At 40.4% G+C, this 17,448-nt stretch overlaps 1 protein-coding gene across 2 annotated transcripts; it reads left to right on the plus strand.

Moving 5' to 3' along the window:
- Positions 1-141: 141 nt before the first annotated feature.
- LOC107577337 (uncharacterized) lies at positions 142-15,342 on the plus strand. 2 transcript variants are annotated; one of them, XM_016263427.1, is made up of 14 exons: positions 142-603; positions 1,186-1,306; positions 1,952-2,059; positions 3,195-3,231; positions 3,378-5,227; positions 5,361-5,388; positions 5,540-7,302; positions 7,393-7,441; positions 7,612-7,655; positions 8,797-8,839; positions 8,957-10,821; positions 10,981-11,017; positions 11,131-11,214; positions 11,297-15,342. In XM_016263427.1, the coding sequence occupies exons 1-14, from the start codon at positions 515-517 to the stop codon at positions 15,067-15,069; spliced, it is 9,891 nt and encodes a 3,296-aa protein (XP_016118913.1). In that variant the 5' UTR covers positions 142-514; the 3' UTR covers positions 15,070-15,342. The 2 variants fall into 2 exon arrangements, with proteins under 2 accessions (XP_016118913.1, XP_016118920.1); XM_016263434.1 differs by having other exon boundaries at positions 8,960-10,821.
- The last annotated feature ends 2,106 nt before the right edge of the window (positions 15,343-17,448 follow it).

Raw genomic sequence — 17,448 nt, forward strand, 5'->3', positions numbered from 1 at the left:
TAAATGGGTCAAACTCCCTAATTGTTTCCTGCATACTCACACATGAAATAACCAGGACTAAATAAAATGAACTAAATGATATTAAAAGGGTGTGACCTCGAATGTTCACGTGGGTTACAAAAAACCTTGGCGCCTCGTGGAGAAGGGGAACACATTTGTATTTGAGTTATCAGCTCGTGATAACACTAATAATCAGCTGTGCAGTATTTTTGACATTCTGGAAATGCACCTGAGAAGGGGAACGAATGACGGTGATGGAGTTATTTTTGGGGGGGATCAGTCTTCAGTTTAGACCATTTCCGCTCTACATAGGTGTTCTTCCTGGTTGTTGATTCCCATGTGAAAGCAGCAACATTCGGCCATGAGCAAGTTTCAGTAGAATGCACGCGACGATTGGAAATAACGCTCGATAGCGTGAAATCGAAGTAGATGCGCGTGCGCTTTTTGTGTAAAAGCGTCTCCTTTTGAGCTGAAGGATTCATGCAATGCGGTATTCATTTTGATTAAGTCCAAAATGCCCGACTGTTGTGCCGCAGCAAACTGCGAGCAGAGTACGGACCAGTCCAACGTTTCTTTCTTTAGGTTCCCACTGGATCCCGTTCGGTGAGTGCAGCCGTTTGGACGTAAATGCAATCGCAATATAACCGATGCTATTTTTTTCTAATTTAGATTTTTATTTACGTACAGAATGAGCAAATTAGCATTGTTTGTTAGCTGGTTAGCTTCTGCCCCCCTTTTTACAATGATTCATTGAATGCATGGCACCCTTATTGTCATTTTATGCTTGCCATGTTGCTTTCGTTACTCTGGTTATGCAGTGTTTTTTTTTTTTTTTTGCGAGTGTCTAACGTTATGTTGTAATTGGCAATCATGAAAATGTCTTTCGCATTTTTTCAAATTGATTGCTGCAACTTTTATGGGGTAACGTTAACTAAGCAAATGACTCGCCATCGTCGGGCCCTTCCCAAAATGGCAGGAGTTTAATTCCCCCAGATTACGTTGTTCTGTTTATGCCTGATTTGTGCTTTTGCTTTCTTCTTGTGGGATTTAGGTGTCAAGCTGACAGTTTGAATGTTTATAAAACACATGTGCTTTGTTTTAGACCTGTGATTTTTGATTGTTGATGTTTGGAATGGTAAAATATCACTTTTGCACTACTGCAGTAACCTCACTTCATATCTTTAGATGTAAACAATGGGTGGGAAAGTGCCACAGACCAGATCTGGAGACCAAAACACCTGAAGATTTACACGGGAACTACAAAGTGTGCTCCAAACACTTTGAGACCTCAATGATATGTCAGCAAGTAAGTTTGCATGGTTTTGGTGAGCATCTTCTATTGAAAAAAATGTGAATTTTTATTATTATTTGATCATGATGTGAGTAAACAAATGCAGTGAAATTAATTTTTACTAGGGTTGACCAGTAGGCTGACGTGTCCTATGTTATCCCCCTGAAAACTGCACCATTTTTGAATCGTTAATGTTTGAAGCCACTTTATTTATTAATTATTATTATTATTTTTATTTACTAAAGATTAGCGATGAATTATTAAATTAAGAATATTTCCCAAAATGATAAGTGTACGCTGTTCCGTTTGCTCAACTGAATGGTTATAATTAAACTTTGCATCTAAATGAAATACAATTCTTGTTAATAGCCATTTATAAAGTGTCATTTGCTTTTCTAAAATAAATAACTTCACATTTTTTTCAAAATGAAAAGGGAAGATTAAATACTTTAATAATGTTAATTTTGTTTATGGGTGCCTTAAAAATAAAATAATTTCCTGCAGCATAAGCCTCTAACATGGGATGTCACTAAATGTTCATATTTTATTTGAAATATAAAGCATTCACACATTGCCAAATATTTCAACCTACCCTCCACACCCTGACATGACACAGCTTACCCCGTGTAGTGAAATGTGTAAAACTTCTTTTTATTTCAGAGCTCTCAGGCGTCTGTTTTGAAGGATGATGCTGTTCCTACTATTTTCGATTTTGCAACCAACCAGGACAATGCACAAACCGGCAACAGAAAAAGGACACGGGAGAAAGTAAGTATCTAATGTACACATCAAGATTAAAAACATTGTTTTATTCGGTTTCATAACTTTCTTGTTTTGTGGATGGACTGAGGAAAAAAAATTCTTGAAAAATGATTTCAACGATCAAGTCAAAACACAAGAACATTTTAATAATGCATGGTCTCTAGCAACTCCCTTAAAGACAGGTCTTCCGATATCTGGTAAAGACTTATTTATCAGCACATTCTTATGCAATACAGGCTAGGGATGGGCATTCCGAGCAAAAATAATATTTGAAAATCGCTGGGTATTATTCGATTATTATTTGAAAATCGTACCCCTCCTCGCATGCACGCACAAACACCCATAAACGGGGAGAGACGTGATTCAGGCTTTTAATCTGTATGATAAACGGTTTAATTTAGAATATTGGCTATCTTAACTCAAGCCATATAATGATTGTAACGTGCTGAAACATAAGTTATGCCTTTCTGAACACGGATTCAGCCACACCTCTAACCCAGTCGGGGGTGTTTGTGGTCCGCACAGAATGTGCGACTCAAGTCTACAGTGTGCGCGTGAGACAATGTGTTCTTCTGTTGTCTTTAACAGCTTTTAGGTGCGTTATTGGCAGCACCACCCTTTGCTTACATGAACGCGTCACCACCGCATCAGCACGGAAAACATGGGGAAATTTAAGACCATAATCGCACAACCTATTCGATATTCTATAATTCAACTAATCGAATATTCGAAAATCGTGACCCATCCCTAATACAGGCTTTTATTGTTAACTTAAAATAATGGAGCAAACTATTTTGAAGTTAAAGTTAAATACGAGGTGGCAAGGTAAACAATTTCAGGATTGAGTTCTGTGTAAATGAACTTACTTAAGAGTACTTACTTGTAAATTACTACATTTGAATGTAATTCTGATTCCACCATCTCATGTAAATTAGATTTCATGCTTGTAATAGTTCTCAATGGCCCATTCCCTCAACAATCACTTTATAATTTATAGCCATTAAAATAATATTTTAATATAATTATTTTAATATAAACTAGCATTTTATTCTTATTATTCATTGTTTTTATTTGTCATCGTAAACACATTGTAGTATTGAGTACAAATAATAAAAAAATGTTTGTTTTTAATTTTTTTCAGACAGGAGAGGAGCCGGTTGCTACAAAGAAAACTAAAGGTAGGTAATGCATTTTCATGTCAGCATTTTTAAATTCTCTTATCTCTTTGTAATTACACAAAGTAATTACAGAAGATTCTCTGCTGTTTTTGTTTTGATGTGTGTTTGTGCTCTTTTTCTTTTCTTTTCTTTTTTTTTTTTTTAAGATACCACCAATAACTCAAACCCCTCTTTGCCAGAGGCACAAGTTAAAGTTGAGAGCGATTCTGCTGAGAATAGCGAAACACACAATCCTCCTGCACATGATGAATCAGAGGAGGATCCTGCTATTTCTAAAGCGAAGGAAACTTTGAAAGACTACTTCAAGGAGACTTTAGCCTTCATTGGTTTTAGCATCGCCAACAATACATCTCTTAATGCTGTTAAACCACTGGGGAATGACCCAGCTGGGTCACTTTCTGTCAACACCATATGTGCAGAGAAGATCGACCAAAAAGAAGTGCTCACCTTAGGTGAGGATGTGATGCGTGATGAGATCCGCAATAGCTTGCGCCTTGCACGCTTTTTTTCCATATTTCTCCAAGACAAAGTAAACATTGAGGGCAAGGACCAGATTCCTGTGTTTATCCGCTCAGTCACAGGTGAAGGCTTCCCACAGAAGCACCTCATGGGATTCCTTCCCTGTGATGTAGACTCTGAAAGTCTGTTCCTTATGCTTATATCCGAGATCCGGAACAAGTGGGACCTGCGGATGGAGCACTGCCGTGGCTTCACCTACCTGTCATCAGGTGCCATGTGTCAGAAACTGAAGGATCTCTCATGCAGGATGCTGCGGGATTTTCCACAGGTAGTTTTGTCCCCTAGTGAGCCTTACGCCTTCAATGTGTGGTTGATTCGCTCCATGCCCATCCTTCCAATTCAGGATGTTGTTGATACTGTAGAGCAGGTTGCTTCCATTATTAGGCAATCGGAAACTCTGGCGAAGAAACTTGATGCCAAGATCACTGCTTCGTACAGCCACATCAAAGGCGAAGTGGACCGAGTGAAGGAGTCTTGTCAGAACCATTGGGAATACGCCACCGACGCTTTCCAGACAATGCTTGATATCTTAGAGCCACTTTTGAGCAGCATTGGAGAGATGTGCACCAGTGCCCTTTCAGATGTGGACGCAGACACCGTCGTAGTGCTTATAATGCTGAAAGAGAAGCTGAAGAACTTTAATTTCATCATTACTCTTGTGGTTTTGAAGAACACGCTGTGTTGCGTGAGCATCCTGAACCCCAGCCTCAGGGGAATAATCAGCATCAGCAGCACGTTGCAGTACACCATCTCCAACGCCTTAAAGCTTCTAACCAAACATATGCAGGAGATTGCCATTTTTCACAGGAAGTGGTTTTCTGATGCAGTGGCCAGAGCCAAGAAGTTGGGGGTGCCAGTCAATCTGCCAGTGGAGATGGTGACAAATGGTGATGGTGCGGAGAAACCACAAGACTCATTGGAGGATTACTACAGGGAGGCACTGAGTAAGAAGGTTTTACAATACCTTGTTGATGAAGTCAAAAGAGTCCTAGGAACTGAAATGGCAAGAATCCTCAGATGGTTGTCATTGGTGCCCTCATACATGGCTGACCACAATTTTAGCATCCGCAAAGACAAAGTTGCTGATGCTAACCTGAATAACTTGGCTCGTCCTGACTCCTTTTATGATGAGCTGGGCTGTTGGGAAGTGAAATGGCGACATGCTAGTAAGCGAAGGATTCTTCCCACCAGTGTTTTTGCTACCCTCAAGATCCCAGATATTGGCTTTTACCCAAATGTGCAGAGCCTGCTGAGAGTGTTGGGCACCATCCCTTGTGTCCGTGCTGAATCGGATGTGTATGGGCACTATGACATGGCGTTGGACCGCTATCACTCCTACATGAAAGAACTACCAGCGGAAAAGAGACTGAGCAGTATGGCCTTTGTTTATATCAATCAAGATGTCCACTTCAGCATTGAGGAAATGGTGGAGGCGTATGTGAAGAAATATCCAGAAATCCTGCAGCTATTACGTGAAGTAAGCATTTTTTGGTAACTTTAATTTTATTTGAATTAATATAATTATATTTAATTTCTGGAGATAAATAATGCCAAAAACTCAAGCATGTTTTTAACAAGCTGTTCATTTTGATCCTCTCATTTGTTTTTAGGATGATGTAATGGAAGTGCAACCATCAGGTAAAGCTTCTCATCTTTGACTTATTTTTCTTCAAAAATGTTAACACTCTTCTGATTTTCATAGCTTGAACAAGAATAAATGTAACTGAGCTGAGTTTCATGTTAGATACAGTTGTTGATTTTATTTATTTTTACTCCAACCACTATGCAGTTCCTGAAACCAGTGCAAATTATGCCTCTAAAGAAGATACGGAAGAACCGAGAGAGATGACTTTAAATATGGACATTGAGAGACAGAAACCGCCTGAGTATGCAGAAACTGATAAAGAGGCATTCAAATCTGCATTACAGGCTGCTGTCACGGCAGCATACAGCAGGCGAAGCAGACACACTCAGGGTGATCAAGAAGTAGAATATGTGACCAAATCTGAGATGAATGAAGTCCTTAAAGTGTGTGAGGATGTTGTAAGGGATAGGATTATTTCAGAGGTCGGAAATTCATTCTTCTCCCTGTTTATCGACAGAGTTGTCAGATTTGGAGAGACCGAATACCTACCTATGTTCATCAGATTTGTTGACAGTTTCGATGTCATGCGCCTTGAGCTTCTGGGTTTTATCGAGGTTACTCACGACACTGAGGCCATGTGTGAACGACTTTTTGATGTTGTCACTAACGAGTGGCATCTGGATTTGAGCTACTGCAGAGGTCAAGCTTATCTTGGCTCTGGGGAAGTGTCCTACAAGCTCAAGGCCTTTGCATGTAAAATACAGGAGAAGTATCCTCTTGCTATATGCACACACTGCTCATGTTACTCTTTCAATACCTGGTGGTCAAGGTCAGTTCCAGTAGCTGCAGTCATCAGAGCCATAGACACATTAGAGGAGATAGTGTCATTTTTCCACAGCATGCCTGCCCTCGAGAAACAATTAGATCAAGTCTTAGCCATAGGCCTAAGAGAGAGCTATGAGAAAATCCATGAGCTTCAAGGAAAGTTCTGCTCCACTTGGCTTGAGAAACACGACTCTTATGAAGTCTTCGCACAGATTCTGGAGCCTCTGGTAGATTGGCTCGAAAATATTGATAACTGTCAATCACAAAGATGGAGTTTGGCAGTATCCAACCGAGCCAAGAGACTACTTCAGTTAATAAGGGACTTTGATTTCATTGTGGCAATCGTTGCGCTAAAAAATGCCTCATCCTTCACCAAAGAACTGAGTGCAGCACTACAGAAAGACCATTTTAGTGCTGCATCGCAGCTCAGCCAGATCAGTGGTATTGTAGCCACACTTAACAGAGTGAAAACCAACATCAAGGTTTTCCATCAGAATTGGTTTGATGAAGCTTCTTGTTTTGCTCAGAGTCTGGGTGTGCAGGTTAAAGTGCCTGATACCGTGATCGTTCCAAGGGACAGCCTCTTGAAACCAGGTTCATACTACAAAGATGCAATGAGTGTCCCTTTAGTTGACCACCTTATAAACATGGTGAAAGACTATTTCTCTGATGACCACAAGGAGGCTCTCAACCTATTGTCCTTGGTCCCGTGCTCTGTGACAATGAGTTATATTTTTGAAACACTCAAGTCAAAACCTCCATTGTACATTGGTGACCTTCCCGATCCTGACAACTTCTTTACGGAGCTGAGCTGCTGGAAAGTGAAGTGGAAAACAAAAGTGGTTAGTGTAACCATACCAGAGACCATTTTTCAGACTCTGCGTCTACCCCTCATGCAGTACTTCGTAAACATCAACACATTGCTGAAGATTATGTGTGTGTTGCCAAGCACAGCTTTGGAATATTGTGGTGAGGTGAAGCGGCACAAAATGTATCAAGACTTCGTGAGCAACACCTCACCTATGGACAGATCACCCTGTTTAGCCGTGCTTCAGGTGGGCATTGACTTTAACAGAGACCTAGACCGAATGGTTGCTCAGTGCTTAAAGCTTACACCGAAGACGTTGGAGGGTATTTGCCTGGTAAGAATTATTTTTTCCTTAATCTGTTGCTTGTTTCAAATGTTTAATTTGCTTTCCAGATGTGTTTGTAAAGTCTGTTTTACTTCACAGGACAAAGAATCCAAAACCTTAGGAAGGACTGCTGAAACAAAAACGGAAGGTATGCAATATGTATATTAAAGAATCAATGGATGCTTTTTTTCCTCGTCTTTTAAATAAAACATGCATGCATGAATTGTTTACAATAAGATCAATAACATGCATTTAGAAAATAGGTAGGGTGAATTTTCATTTCATGTCTACTTTAATGCTCAGTTTCCAACATTGCAGATGGCACACACATGGATGAAGTAGAAGACCGGGAAGCTCAGCAGGTTTGTAAAGCTGTGATAATTATTATAATTGTTATTAACAGTTAAATAGTATATCACCTTCAAATTTTCAAAGGGTTTAGAGAATGGTTTATAGATTACAGTATAGATCATTGATTTAGTTGAAGATTGTTTTAAACTATTTTGGGTAAAATGTTGATTCAAATCAGTTGTTGTTAGTTGATTGTAGGTCTGGGTATCGTTCAAAAATGTTCGATACCGATACCTTGACTTCGATATCGGTTCCTGAACTATACTTTTTTCGATGCCAATTTTATGAAATCAATTTTAACAAAATCACTATCTAAAATATAAATAAATTAAAATTGGTTTTATTTTTCAGCTTGTTGATGTTTATACACAAAGTCTCCTGAGCCACTGCACAAAGGAACAAAATGTAACCAACACAATAAATCAGTGCAAATAGTTTTAATAAAGCTCAAATAGTCTTCAGTTTACATATAGGCTACATTTACACTAGTGCTTGTTTGTTTTAAAACGCATAGCTCAGACAGACACATAATTTCTATTCATTTTCCACTGATTTACTGATGAGCATTAGCAGCTTCCAGCACTGTCTGTCTGTGTTCTCTCTTCCATGATCGCTGTTCTGACTCGGGGGATGCTATTTCAGGAACTTTACATGGCCAAAACGCATATTAGACGGCAATCGGAAATTACAAACACTCGATGGTGGTTTAAAGTGAGTTTTGAGTAAAAGCGGAATATAAATCTTCTCATTCACACTACAGCCTCACGTGTGAGCCACATCTCTGAGTGTAACCGGTGTAAACTAGTAGGTGTGTTCGACTTGCCACAGACCGACTGTGCAGTCCGATCAGTGTATTACAGTATCACGAGAGCTAAAGAGAGCAGACTACTCCGTGCGCTTTCGAATCACTCTCGCGGATGTCAAAACTGATCGATCTGCGCCACGCCGCTTCTAGTCGAACACTAGTGCTGCAGACTTATTGGCTCACTGACATTGATGAGATAAAGGTATCGAAATTTGGTACCGAACGACGAGATGTTTTTCGATACTTGGTGTCGAGGCACTCGATTCCTAAAAAGTATCAAACTTGATACCCAGCCCTAGTTGATTGCTTTTTTCAGTTTTGTTAATAAGTAGCATTTCTATTCACAGGACTCCAGAATACTTGTGATGAATTCTGAGATAACTGGCAGTGGTATGTAATTTTTGGGAATGGTCTTGCATTTGAGTTCTTAATGTGTTTGAGCCTTTAATGAAATATTTGTTTTATTGAAAAAAAGCTGTCTAAAACGATGTTTACCCTGACTTCTAGAAGCAGACATCCACAAAGAGGGGGCAGAAAGCATAGAGACTCTGCAGCAGTCTGAGAAAATAGAAGTGGTTGCTGGTTCCTTGGAAGTGGCAGCTGAGGAGCAGCATGCAAAGGTTGAAGAAGTGGAGCTAGTTCCAGATGAGAATGGCCATTCTGAAGAACCAGCTGACAACATAAGTAACTGGGAAGAAGTCTTTAAACAGGCAGCTAAGCTTGCAAGGAGAAACTGCTCATTGATTGACCTCAATAAACCAGAGCAAGACGCTGTTGTTCAGAAACTTACCTCGTGTCATTGGGTACAGGAGGAAGGGACATTGTTTTCAGAGGGAGAAATGTTACAAAGAATTATGAAGGCCATACGAGAAACAGTCCTCACTGAAGTTCAGGACTCTCCTTTCTTTTCCATCATCACTGATAGAGCTATCTCAGTTGGAGAGGTGAAGTTCCTACCAGTCTTTGTTAGATATGTGAATGACTGCATACCCAAAGTGGAACTTATAGGATTTCTGCCCTTTGATGAAAGCTCGGATGTGAATTTGCAAGCTAAGGCTCTTTCAGCCACACTTGAGGATGAGTGGGGACTTCAGATGGGCTGCTGTCGTGGCCAGTCTATCATGTGCTTTGGTACAGGGAGCAAAAGTCTCAGAAAGATGGCTTTGGGCTTTTTAGAGAGCTATCCGTTAGCTGTGAACACTCCCAGTGAGTCTTGTGGACTTGCCTACTGGCTGGCTTTAAGCCTACAAAATGCCTCCATTACAAAGGTTCTAGAGACCGCTGAGGATCTGCTACAGTTTTTTGACCAGTCACCCAAATTAGAGCGTGAGCTTGCCAAGACCATGGATGGGCTACTGAATACCCCACGGGAAGCACTTGCAGAGATCCCAGAGACCTGCCTGTCCAGATGGAAAAAGAGAGAAGACTTCTTTGATATTTTGGTGGACATGCTGGAGGGAGTCCTGAACTGCTTAGATTCTGTGAGCACCAACTGCAGTGGGTCATGGAGTAGTAGCATGTCACTGCATTCCCAGACCCTGTCCACAGCTATTAGACAGGTCGATTTTGTCATCCCCCTAGTGATCTTGAAGAATGCCTGTGCTCCCTTGAGGAATTGCAGTACTGTGTTTCGCTGTGGAAACCCTGCTGACATTATTTGCGAGCTTGAGAAGATTATGCCAATAATAGATTCTTTTAGCAAGATGTTGGACAATGTGAGTGCAGTGCATTCTATCTGGTTTGAGGAGGCAGTGGAGCTTGCTACTAAGGTCATGGGATTGCTGTCATACGCAGAATCTGTCAGTGGCTATGATTCACCAGATACGTTCTACATGGAAGCAGTTAGCTTACCAGTTCTAAATGGTTTGACTGAAGAAATGAAGTTTAACTTCTCGGAGAATCACATAAAAGCCCTGAAAGTTTTGTCCCTTCTTCCAACGTGCAACCCTCTGCCGATTCTCCCAGAATCCACAGATAAACTGCACACTATATACCTGAGTGATCTTCCTGAGCCAGAGACAGCAGAAGAAGACATTAACACCTGGGCCACAGTATGGAGGGAGAAGTATCAAGATGTTTGTCCTCCCACCTCCATCTCTGAGACATTGCTCCATAATGAAGCCAAAAACCTTCCAAACGTTGCTACCCTTCTTAAGCTTGTGGCCGTGTTGCCTAGTATTAGCATGGAGTGTGATCTAATGAAGACGACACTAAACTCCTTGAGGACCTTGCTCAGAGATGGTATCTTCAGCAGGGGCAGTAAGACTGATGCTGTGATGCTTCTTATGCATCGCCAGACACTGCAGAGCCTGGAGGAGGTGATTGAGAAATGCATGGAGGATGATCCAGAAAGTAATCAATGTCTTGCACAGGTGTGGTATATTTCTTAGTGTTTATACTGTGTAAATGTTCTCATTGTCCAAAAATATTAAATTGACATACTCTGTCAATCACCCTAGCCTGTATGCTCTTATTAGTATTATCAAATGATAAACAAAATAATGTCAATCAAATTTTCTTCATACATGTAGGTAAAATCAAGAGTTAATCACCTGAGAATGGAAGGTGGTAAGTAAAACTAATTACTCAGTTACTAAAACTAATTATGTAGCTCAAATGGGCCTTCAAAATAATGAAATTGCTGCTGTTTTATTCTGACACTCTTTCCTGTCCTTTCTCAGAGGTGATTACCATGGCTCCACAGGAGATGGCTGTAGATAGAAATGGTTCAGATTATCCACAAGAGGCAAAGAATGCTGGAATCGGTGAGTGATATTAAATGAAAAGTATTAGTAATAAGTCAATCTCTTTTTTTTAATTAAATATTATGTCTCATCCTTTGTTTAGATGTTGAAACTCTCGCTCCAGAGGAAATTCTAGTGGAAACCAATTGCTCTAGTGAAATGGAAAGAGCTGAAGAAAACAAACCTGACCAGCCATCATCTTTAACGCTTAACAGCTCAGACAAAGCCACAACTGCAGCTCAAGTCATCCATGCTTGCAGCTCTCTGCCAACCAGGACACCTGACCAACCAACAGAATCTGTCCAAGATGCAGCTATGCAATCTACAGTAGCAGAACATGATAGAAGTGATCAACTGATCACAGTTGTTCAAGATGTAAATGATAGATCTGAAGTACTTGATCAGTGTGGAATTGGTCTGCCAGTAACCGGGGATCAAGTAGTTACTAATCAAGGTGAAACTGAGCAGTCCAATGAAGAACGACCAGTTAGCACTGTTCAGTCAGTGTCCGTTAATCAAAGTGAAACTGATCTACCTATGGAAGTTGATCAGTTTGTAGTAGCAGAACCAGGTGAAACTGATCAGTCAGCAACAGGGGAACAAAGTGTACCTGATCAGTTCATGGCAGTTGCTCAAGTTGAAACTGATTCCTGCGTAGTAGCTCAAGATGAATGTTGGCACACATTAACAGGGTTAGCAGATGGTCAGTTTGTGTCAGAGGATCAGAGTGAATCTGTTCAGCTCATGTCAGTTGACCACAGTGTAAATGATCAGTTAGAGTCGGTCCATCAAAGCGAAACTGATCAAGTCATGGAAATTGATGTGAGTGAAAATGATCCATATGTAGTTGAAGATCAGGGTGGAAATGCTCAGCCAGCAACAGGGGAACAGTGTGTTGTTGAGCAGTTGGAATTTAGTCCAGTTGAAACTGATCAGTCTATTGTAAAATGTCAGGATGAAGCTTGTCAGATAGTAACAGTGATAGCAGATGAAGGAGAAACTGGTCAATTTGTATCAGTGGAACAAATTGGATCTCATGAACTTGAGGCTGTTGATAACTCTGGAAATGATCATTCTATAGCAGCAGGTCAGGACGAAACTAGTCAGTCAGTAACCGAAGATCAGACTGTAAATGATCAGTTCATGGCAGATGGTCAATTTGAAACTGTACATTCAGTAGTAGAAAGTCAAGATGCAAGTCAGACAGAACCTGGGTTAGCAAATGAACGAGAGTTAATATCAGAGGATCAAAGTGAATCTCACAAGCTCATGGTAGTTGACTTTGGAAATGATCAGACTCTAACAGCAGATCAAATTGTAACTGGCCAGTCAGAAATAGGAGACCCAAGTGTAACAGAACAGTTCATAGTAGTTGGTCATGTTGAAAATGATCAACATAACACTGATCAGACAGAAACTGGGTTTCCAAGTGATGGTGAAACTAGTCAGTTAGTATCAGGAGATCAAAATGTATCTGATCAGCTCATGGTAGAAGATGACTTTGGAAATGATCAGTCTGTAACAGCAGATCGAGATGTAATCTGTCAGTCAGTTACAGAAGATCAAAGTGTACCTGATCAGTTTATAGCAGTTGGTCATGTTGAGTCAGATCAGTCTATAGATGATGGTAAAAATGAAACCACTCGGACAGAAACTATATTGCCAAACAAAGTTGGAACTAGTCAGTTAATATTGGGGGATCAATGTGGAGCTGATCAGCTCATGGAAGTTGACTCTGGAAATGATCAGTCTGTAACAGTAGATCATAATGGAATTGGTCAGTCTGTCTTACCAAATGAAGTTGGAACTAATCAGTTAGTTTTGGGAGATCAATGTGGATCTGATGAGCTTGTTGTTGAGTCTGGAAATGATCAGTCTGTAACAGTAGATCAAGGTGGAACTGATCAGTCATCAGCAGATCAAACTGTAACTGATACATTTGTGGAAGTTGCAACTCATCAGCCTTTAGTAGAACATCAAAGTGGATTTGTGTTAGCAGATGGAAGTGGAACTTGTCAGATAGCATCAGGGAATCAAAGTGGAAATGATCAGCTTGTGGCAGATGAACCTTGTGGAAATGATCAGTCTGTAGTAGAAGCTCAAAGTGAAACTATTCTTGCAATTGCATTGAATCAAAGTGTACCTGATCAGTCTGTGGAACTTAGTGAAGGTGGAAATGATCAGATAGTACCAGGGAATCAAAGTGAAACTGATCAGTCCAGCATAGTAGATCAAGTTGGCCTTGAGGAGCCCAAAGTTGCTGCAGACTGTGGCACAGATCAGTTCAGTTCAGTGGCTCCAGATTGCTCTGACCAAGAAACTGCAGCAGTACATATTTCCCTTGATCAGTCCTCTGCAATAACTCCACGTGTTACTGACCATTGCACACCTGCTTCACCTGAGGATATTACTGATCATCCCATGGCAGTGGAATTTGAAGGCACAGTCCAGTCTGAAGTAAAGGCTCAGGATGGTGCAAACCAAGTAGTTAGCCTGGATGGCACTGGACTAGAAGAAATAGTTTTTACCCCCCACGATGCTGTTGCTCGAGAGGAATTGCTCAAAGAACTGTGTAACATAAAGTTCTTTTCCATAGTCACAGAGGAAGAGTTTGCAATTGATGACCAACCATACATGCCTGTAGGAATACACTACCTTAACAAACAAGACATTCAGTGTGAAAATATATTAACCTTTATCCCCCTTTCCACAAATATTGCTTCATTCGTGGATACGCTCACCATCGCCCTCTCTGAGAAGTGGGGTTTGAATTTGGCACTCTGTAGAAGTCAATCTTTGGCAAGACCAGGTGCCTCAGTCTCTCAAATGACACAGGCTTCAGCTTTGCTTTCCCAGAGACTCCCTCATGCTTTCAGTTTCCCAAATCTTGTAACTCCAAAATCTTTGCTTGCCAGTTTGTCCTCCCCGAGAGAGATAACTCAATGTTTTGAGTGCTTGGAGCAGCTCTTCATGTGGTTCTCTGAGGATATTCAACGACGTGTAAGGCTAGAGAATGCTGTTGTACATTTGTTCCAGAACGACGAAAGGAAGGCCAGTGAGCTGAAAGCCAAGATCAGCAACAATCAATTGGCAATGAGCCATGAAGTTCTGGAACTTACTACAGACATTCTAGAGGCCATCGTCTTTTGCTTGAATGAGATGAAAGGGATCCAAGATGAGGCAAACACAACACGGGCTCAGAGCTTCCTTTCTGCTATCCAAAACTTTGATTTCATATTGACTGTTGTGATTATGAAAAACATCTTGAGCCTCACCAAAAGCATAAGCCAGAGTCTTCAGGGGAATTCTTTTGACGTGTATCAAGCTGTAAACCGCCTGTCTGATCTGCTGCCCTCTCTCAGTGAAATAAAGAACCGTATTGACTCACATCATCAGACCTGGTTTCAAGAGACAGTTGCATTGGTGTCTAAGCCGGTACTTTCACTACAACCACCCTTAAATGTGCACTACAGAGAAGACATTAGTAAAGACGCCATTGAGCACTGTATTGCTGAGGTGGAAGGGCTCTCCCAGGATGTTCTGTCTGCTCTTCGCTGCTTGCAGGTTGTGCCTTATGTCATGTCCAAAGTGGAGGGATGCTGCGAGGACACTGAGTTTGTCAAGGTGTTCCAGTATGTCTTACCTGACCCAAACTCCTTCCAGGATGAGCTGCGGAGGTGGAGGGACAGGTGGCAAGACTCTATTGCCAGTCATCAACACCTACCCGACACTGTTCTCGGCACTCTCAAAACTTCTGACATTGAGTCTTTTCCCAACATTTCAACTATCCTTAGGCTCCTGGCTGTCCTGCCCGTCTCCCGCACGCAGTGTAGCTTCACACAGGGAAAGATGAAATCTGAGCTGTACCGTCTGTAGTAGGCTTGGCTTAGCTGCCCCCAAACAAACTGTCTAATAGGATGTCATACACTGCTGAAACTTCAGAATGTCCCACTGTATTCTCTAAACTGTAGATCACATCTGACTGTAGGTTTCAGTATGTATATTTTCTTTGTTTAATTAGACCTGTACACTTTAAGTATAATCATTTAATGGTTTTATTGATGTTTTGTCTTTTTTATTTCTTTTCCTTTTACGTAAGTGGCATGGAAAAAGAGGACTGCCAATTGGGACCAATGTCTTGCCAAAAAATGAGAATGGGATGCCCTTGGGGGGCCTTACTGCTTTGTGCCTTTATGCAAAAACCCTACATAACTCTTTAAATCATGTGACACAGAAAGTCTGGATGGACGCTTTCACACCACACATTTTTGGGAATCTCCTAATATCTTCAGGAACTTTTAAAGACTTCAAATCATATAAATACACTGAGATGCATTGCAAGGAAAAGAGAATCATGTTTTATCACAATGAATTATGACTGTGTTCTATTGTCAAAATGTCATCCCATGGCACAAACTAAAAACAGTCTGGTCCTGTATCATTAAGCTTGTTACAATGTTTGATTTGTTTGCAGTTTTATTTAGATGAATGGATCTTTATGTAAACAATTCTCCCAGAAGGCCCTCCTCATGAAGGAAGCGTTCATATATATTTGACTAAAATAAACAAATAAAATCATTGAAAGGCAGCAGTGTTTTACATTTGAATTTCTGCTCAATTCAAAGAGAGAATATTTAAGGATGTCCACAAGATGGCAGTGTACACTTCTCATAGTTTGGCGAGTATCAGGGTAAGTACTGATTCATCCCTTTGAAGTTTCTTTTTTCTTTAAGCTTTTTGTCCTGAGACTCTAGATGATTTGTTATGCTTTGTAGAAGCTCATTTAATTGTAGGAACATTAATTTATTCCCTCTCAATTAAGTTAGCGTGTGTAATGGATTCATTAGTGGTTGATTCTTTTTTTCTTCTCTTCCCTACAACATCTAGAGAGCAGGGTGACTGATGCTGATGCATGCAAAATACAATAGCACGTTAATGGCAAGTGATGCACAAATTGTTGAACTAAAATGACACTTTATTTCATTTTTTTGTGCACATTAAACTTACGAGTCTTTTTCTCAAATCAGTTGATTAGATGGCCATTAATATAAAATTTAAATGTATTTGTCATGCTACACTAATGAAATTTGTTAATGTTACAATATTATGGTGGGTGTAACAGCTGATGTCATTGGCTGGCTTCATGTGTTACTTTATTGTTTAGTCATCAATTATTTTAGTTCCTTGTTTTAACTGATTTAGTCTTATTTATGCATACCGTTTATAGCTTTGATTGATTCTTGTTACCCCCCCCCCCAAAAACTAAAGAGAAAAATCCCACTTCTGTTAACAACTTCCTGGCAGTGTCCTCTAACCATTAACTATCTTTAACTCAGTGGGAGAGTAATGTTTTCACTTTTTAATGCCTTTTTTACGAGTTCAGGCTTTTCACAAAGTAGCATTGGCCCCCTGTAGCCGGTGGATGATTTGCCGCCATTCTTTAACCCTTGGTTCATAGACTGCAGATCCATCATAAAATATTGTTTTCGGGAGTAGATCTCGAGATGTCTTTGAGAAGCAATCAGTCTCCCATTTCCATGCAACCTTGGACCTATGATTCACCCTTGGGGGCTAGAGCCTTTGACCTTTTAGGGTCGTTTCTTGTGAGAGCGGCAGTAGATGGGGTTGGAAAGGCAGGAAAATAAAGCTATTAACAAGACAACACCACAGTAATTACAACTACAAATCAATCAAGGCCTGCTTTATTACTTTATAGTGGCAGATTGAATCTGTGACTTGCAGTCAAGAGAAAATAGAGTAGCGGTTCTGAAATCCATGAAGACTATTCCAAAGAATGCTTGTACTTTTCTTTCTTTGCTCCTTAGGGTAGCATTACTAGGTTTCAGCCGACAGCTTAACTGGCTTAAGTTTGTATCAAGACAAATGTGTGATGTTTTTTTAAAGGGTCAACAATTGAATCAAAGCATTTTGTAAAAATGCATTTATACTCACTCTGTTGTTAAATGTTGTCAAAAGTGTGGTTAGATAATATTGTGCAATGTCTATCTGTCCTCAAAACAATTAAGTGTTTGATCAGTTCCCAAAGGATTTTTTATGTTGCGTTCGATAGTGTGCTGACAAGCCAAGTCCTTGTCCGTCTTTCATCGGCCAATACATTTCGCATACCACATGGTTTTGAATTTCTCCCCATTTTCCACAAGCAATAAATTATTATTTGTGAGATCTGCTGGCCAGATTTGAATGAATTCATTGTGATATTCATTGTTCTCAAATACAGATACAAGTGCAACATTT

Source organism: Sinocyclocheilus grahami, unplaced genomic scaffold (assembly GCF_001515645.1).
Source record: "Sinocyclocheilus grahami isolate Dianchi unplaced genomic scaffold, SAMN03320097.WGS_v1.1 scaffold32.1, whole genome shotgun sequence".
Classification (NCBI taxonomy): domain Eukaryota; kingdom Metazoa; phylum Chordata; class Actinopteri; order Cypriniformes; family Cyprinidae; genus Sinocyclocheilus; species Sinocyclocheilus grahami.

Excerpts from the sequence above, each read along its gene's own strand:
- LOC107577337 (XM_016263427.1), top strand. The coding sequence starts at position 515 with ATGCCCGACTGTTGTGCCGCAGCAAACTGCGAGCAGAGTACGGACCAG. Across the intron at positions 3,232-3,377 it reads TGCTACAAAGAAAACTAAAG|ATACCACCAATAACTCAAAC; the intron begins GTAGGTAATGCA and ends TTTTTTTTTAAG. Across the intron at positions 11,215-11,296 it reads GGCAAAGAATGCTGGAATCG|ATGTTGAAACTCTCGCTCCA; the intron begins GTGAGTGATATT and ends TCCTTTGTTTAG.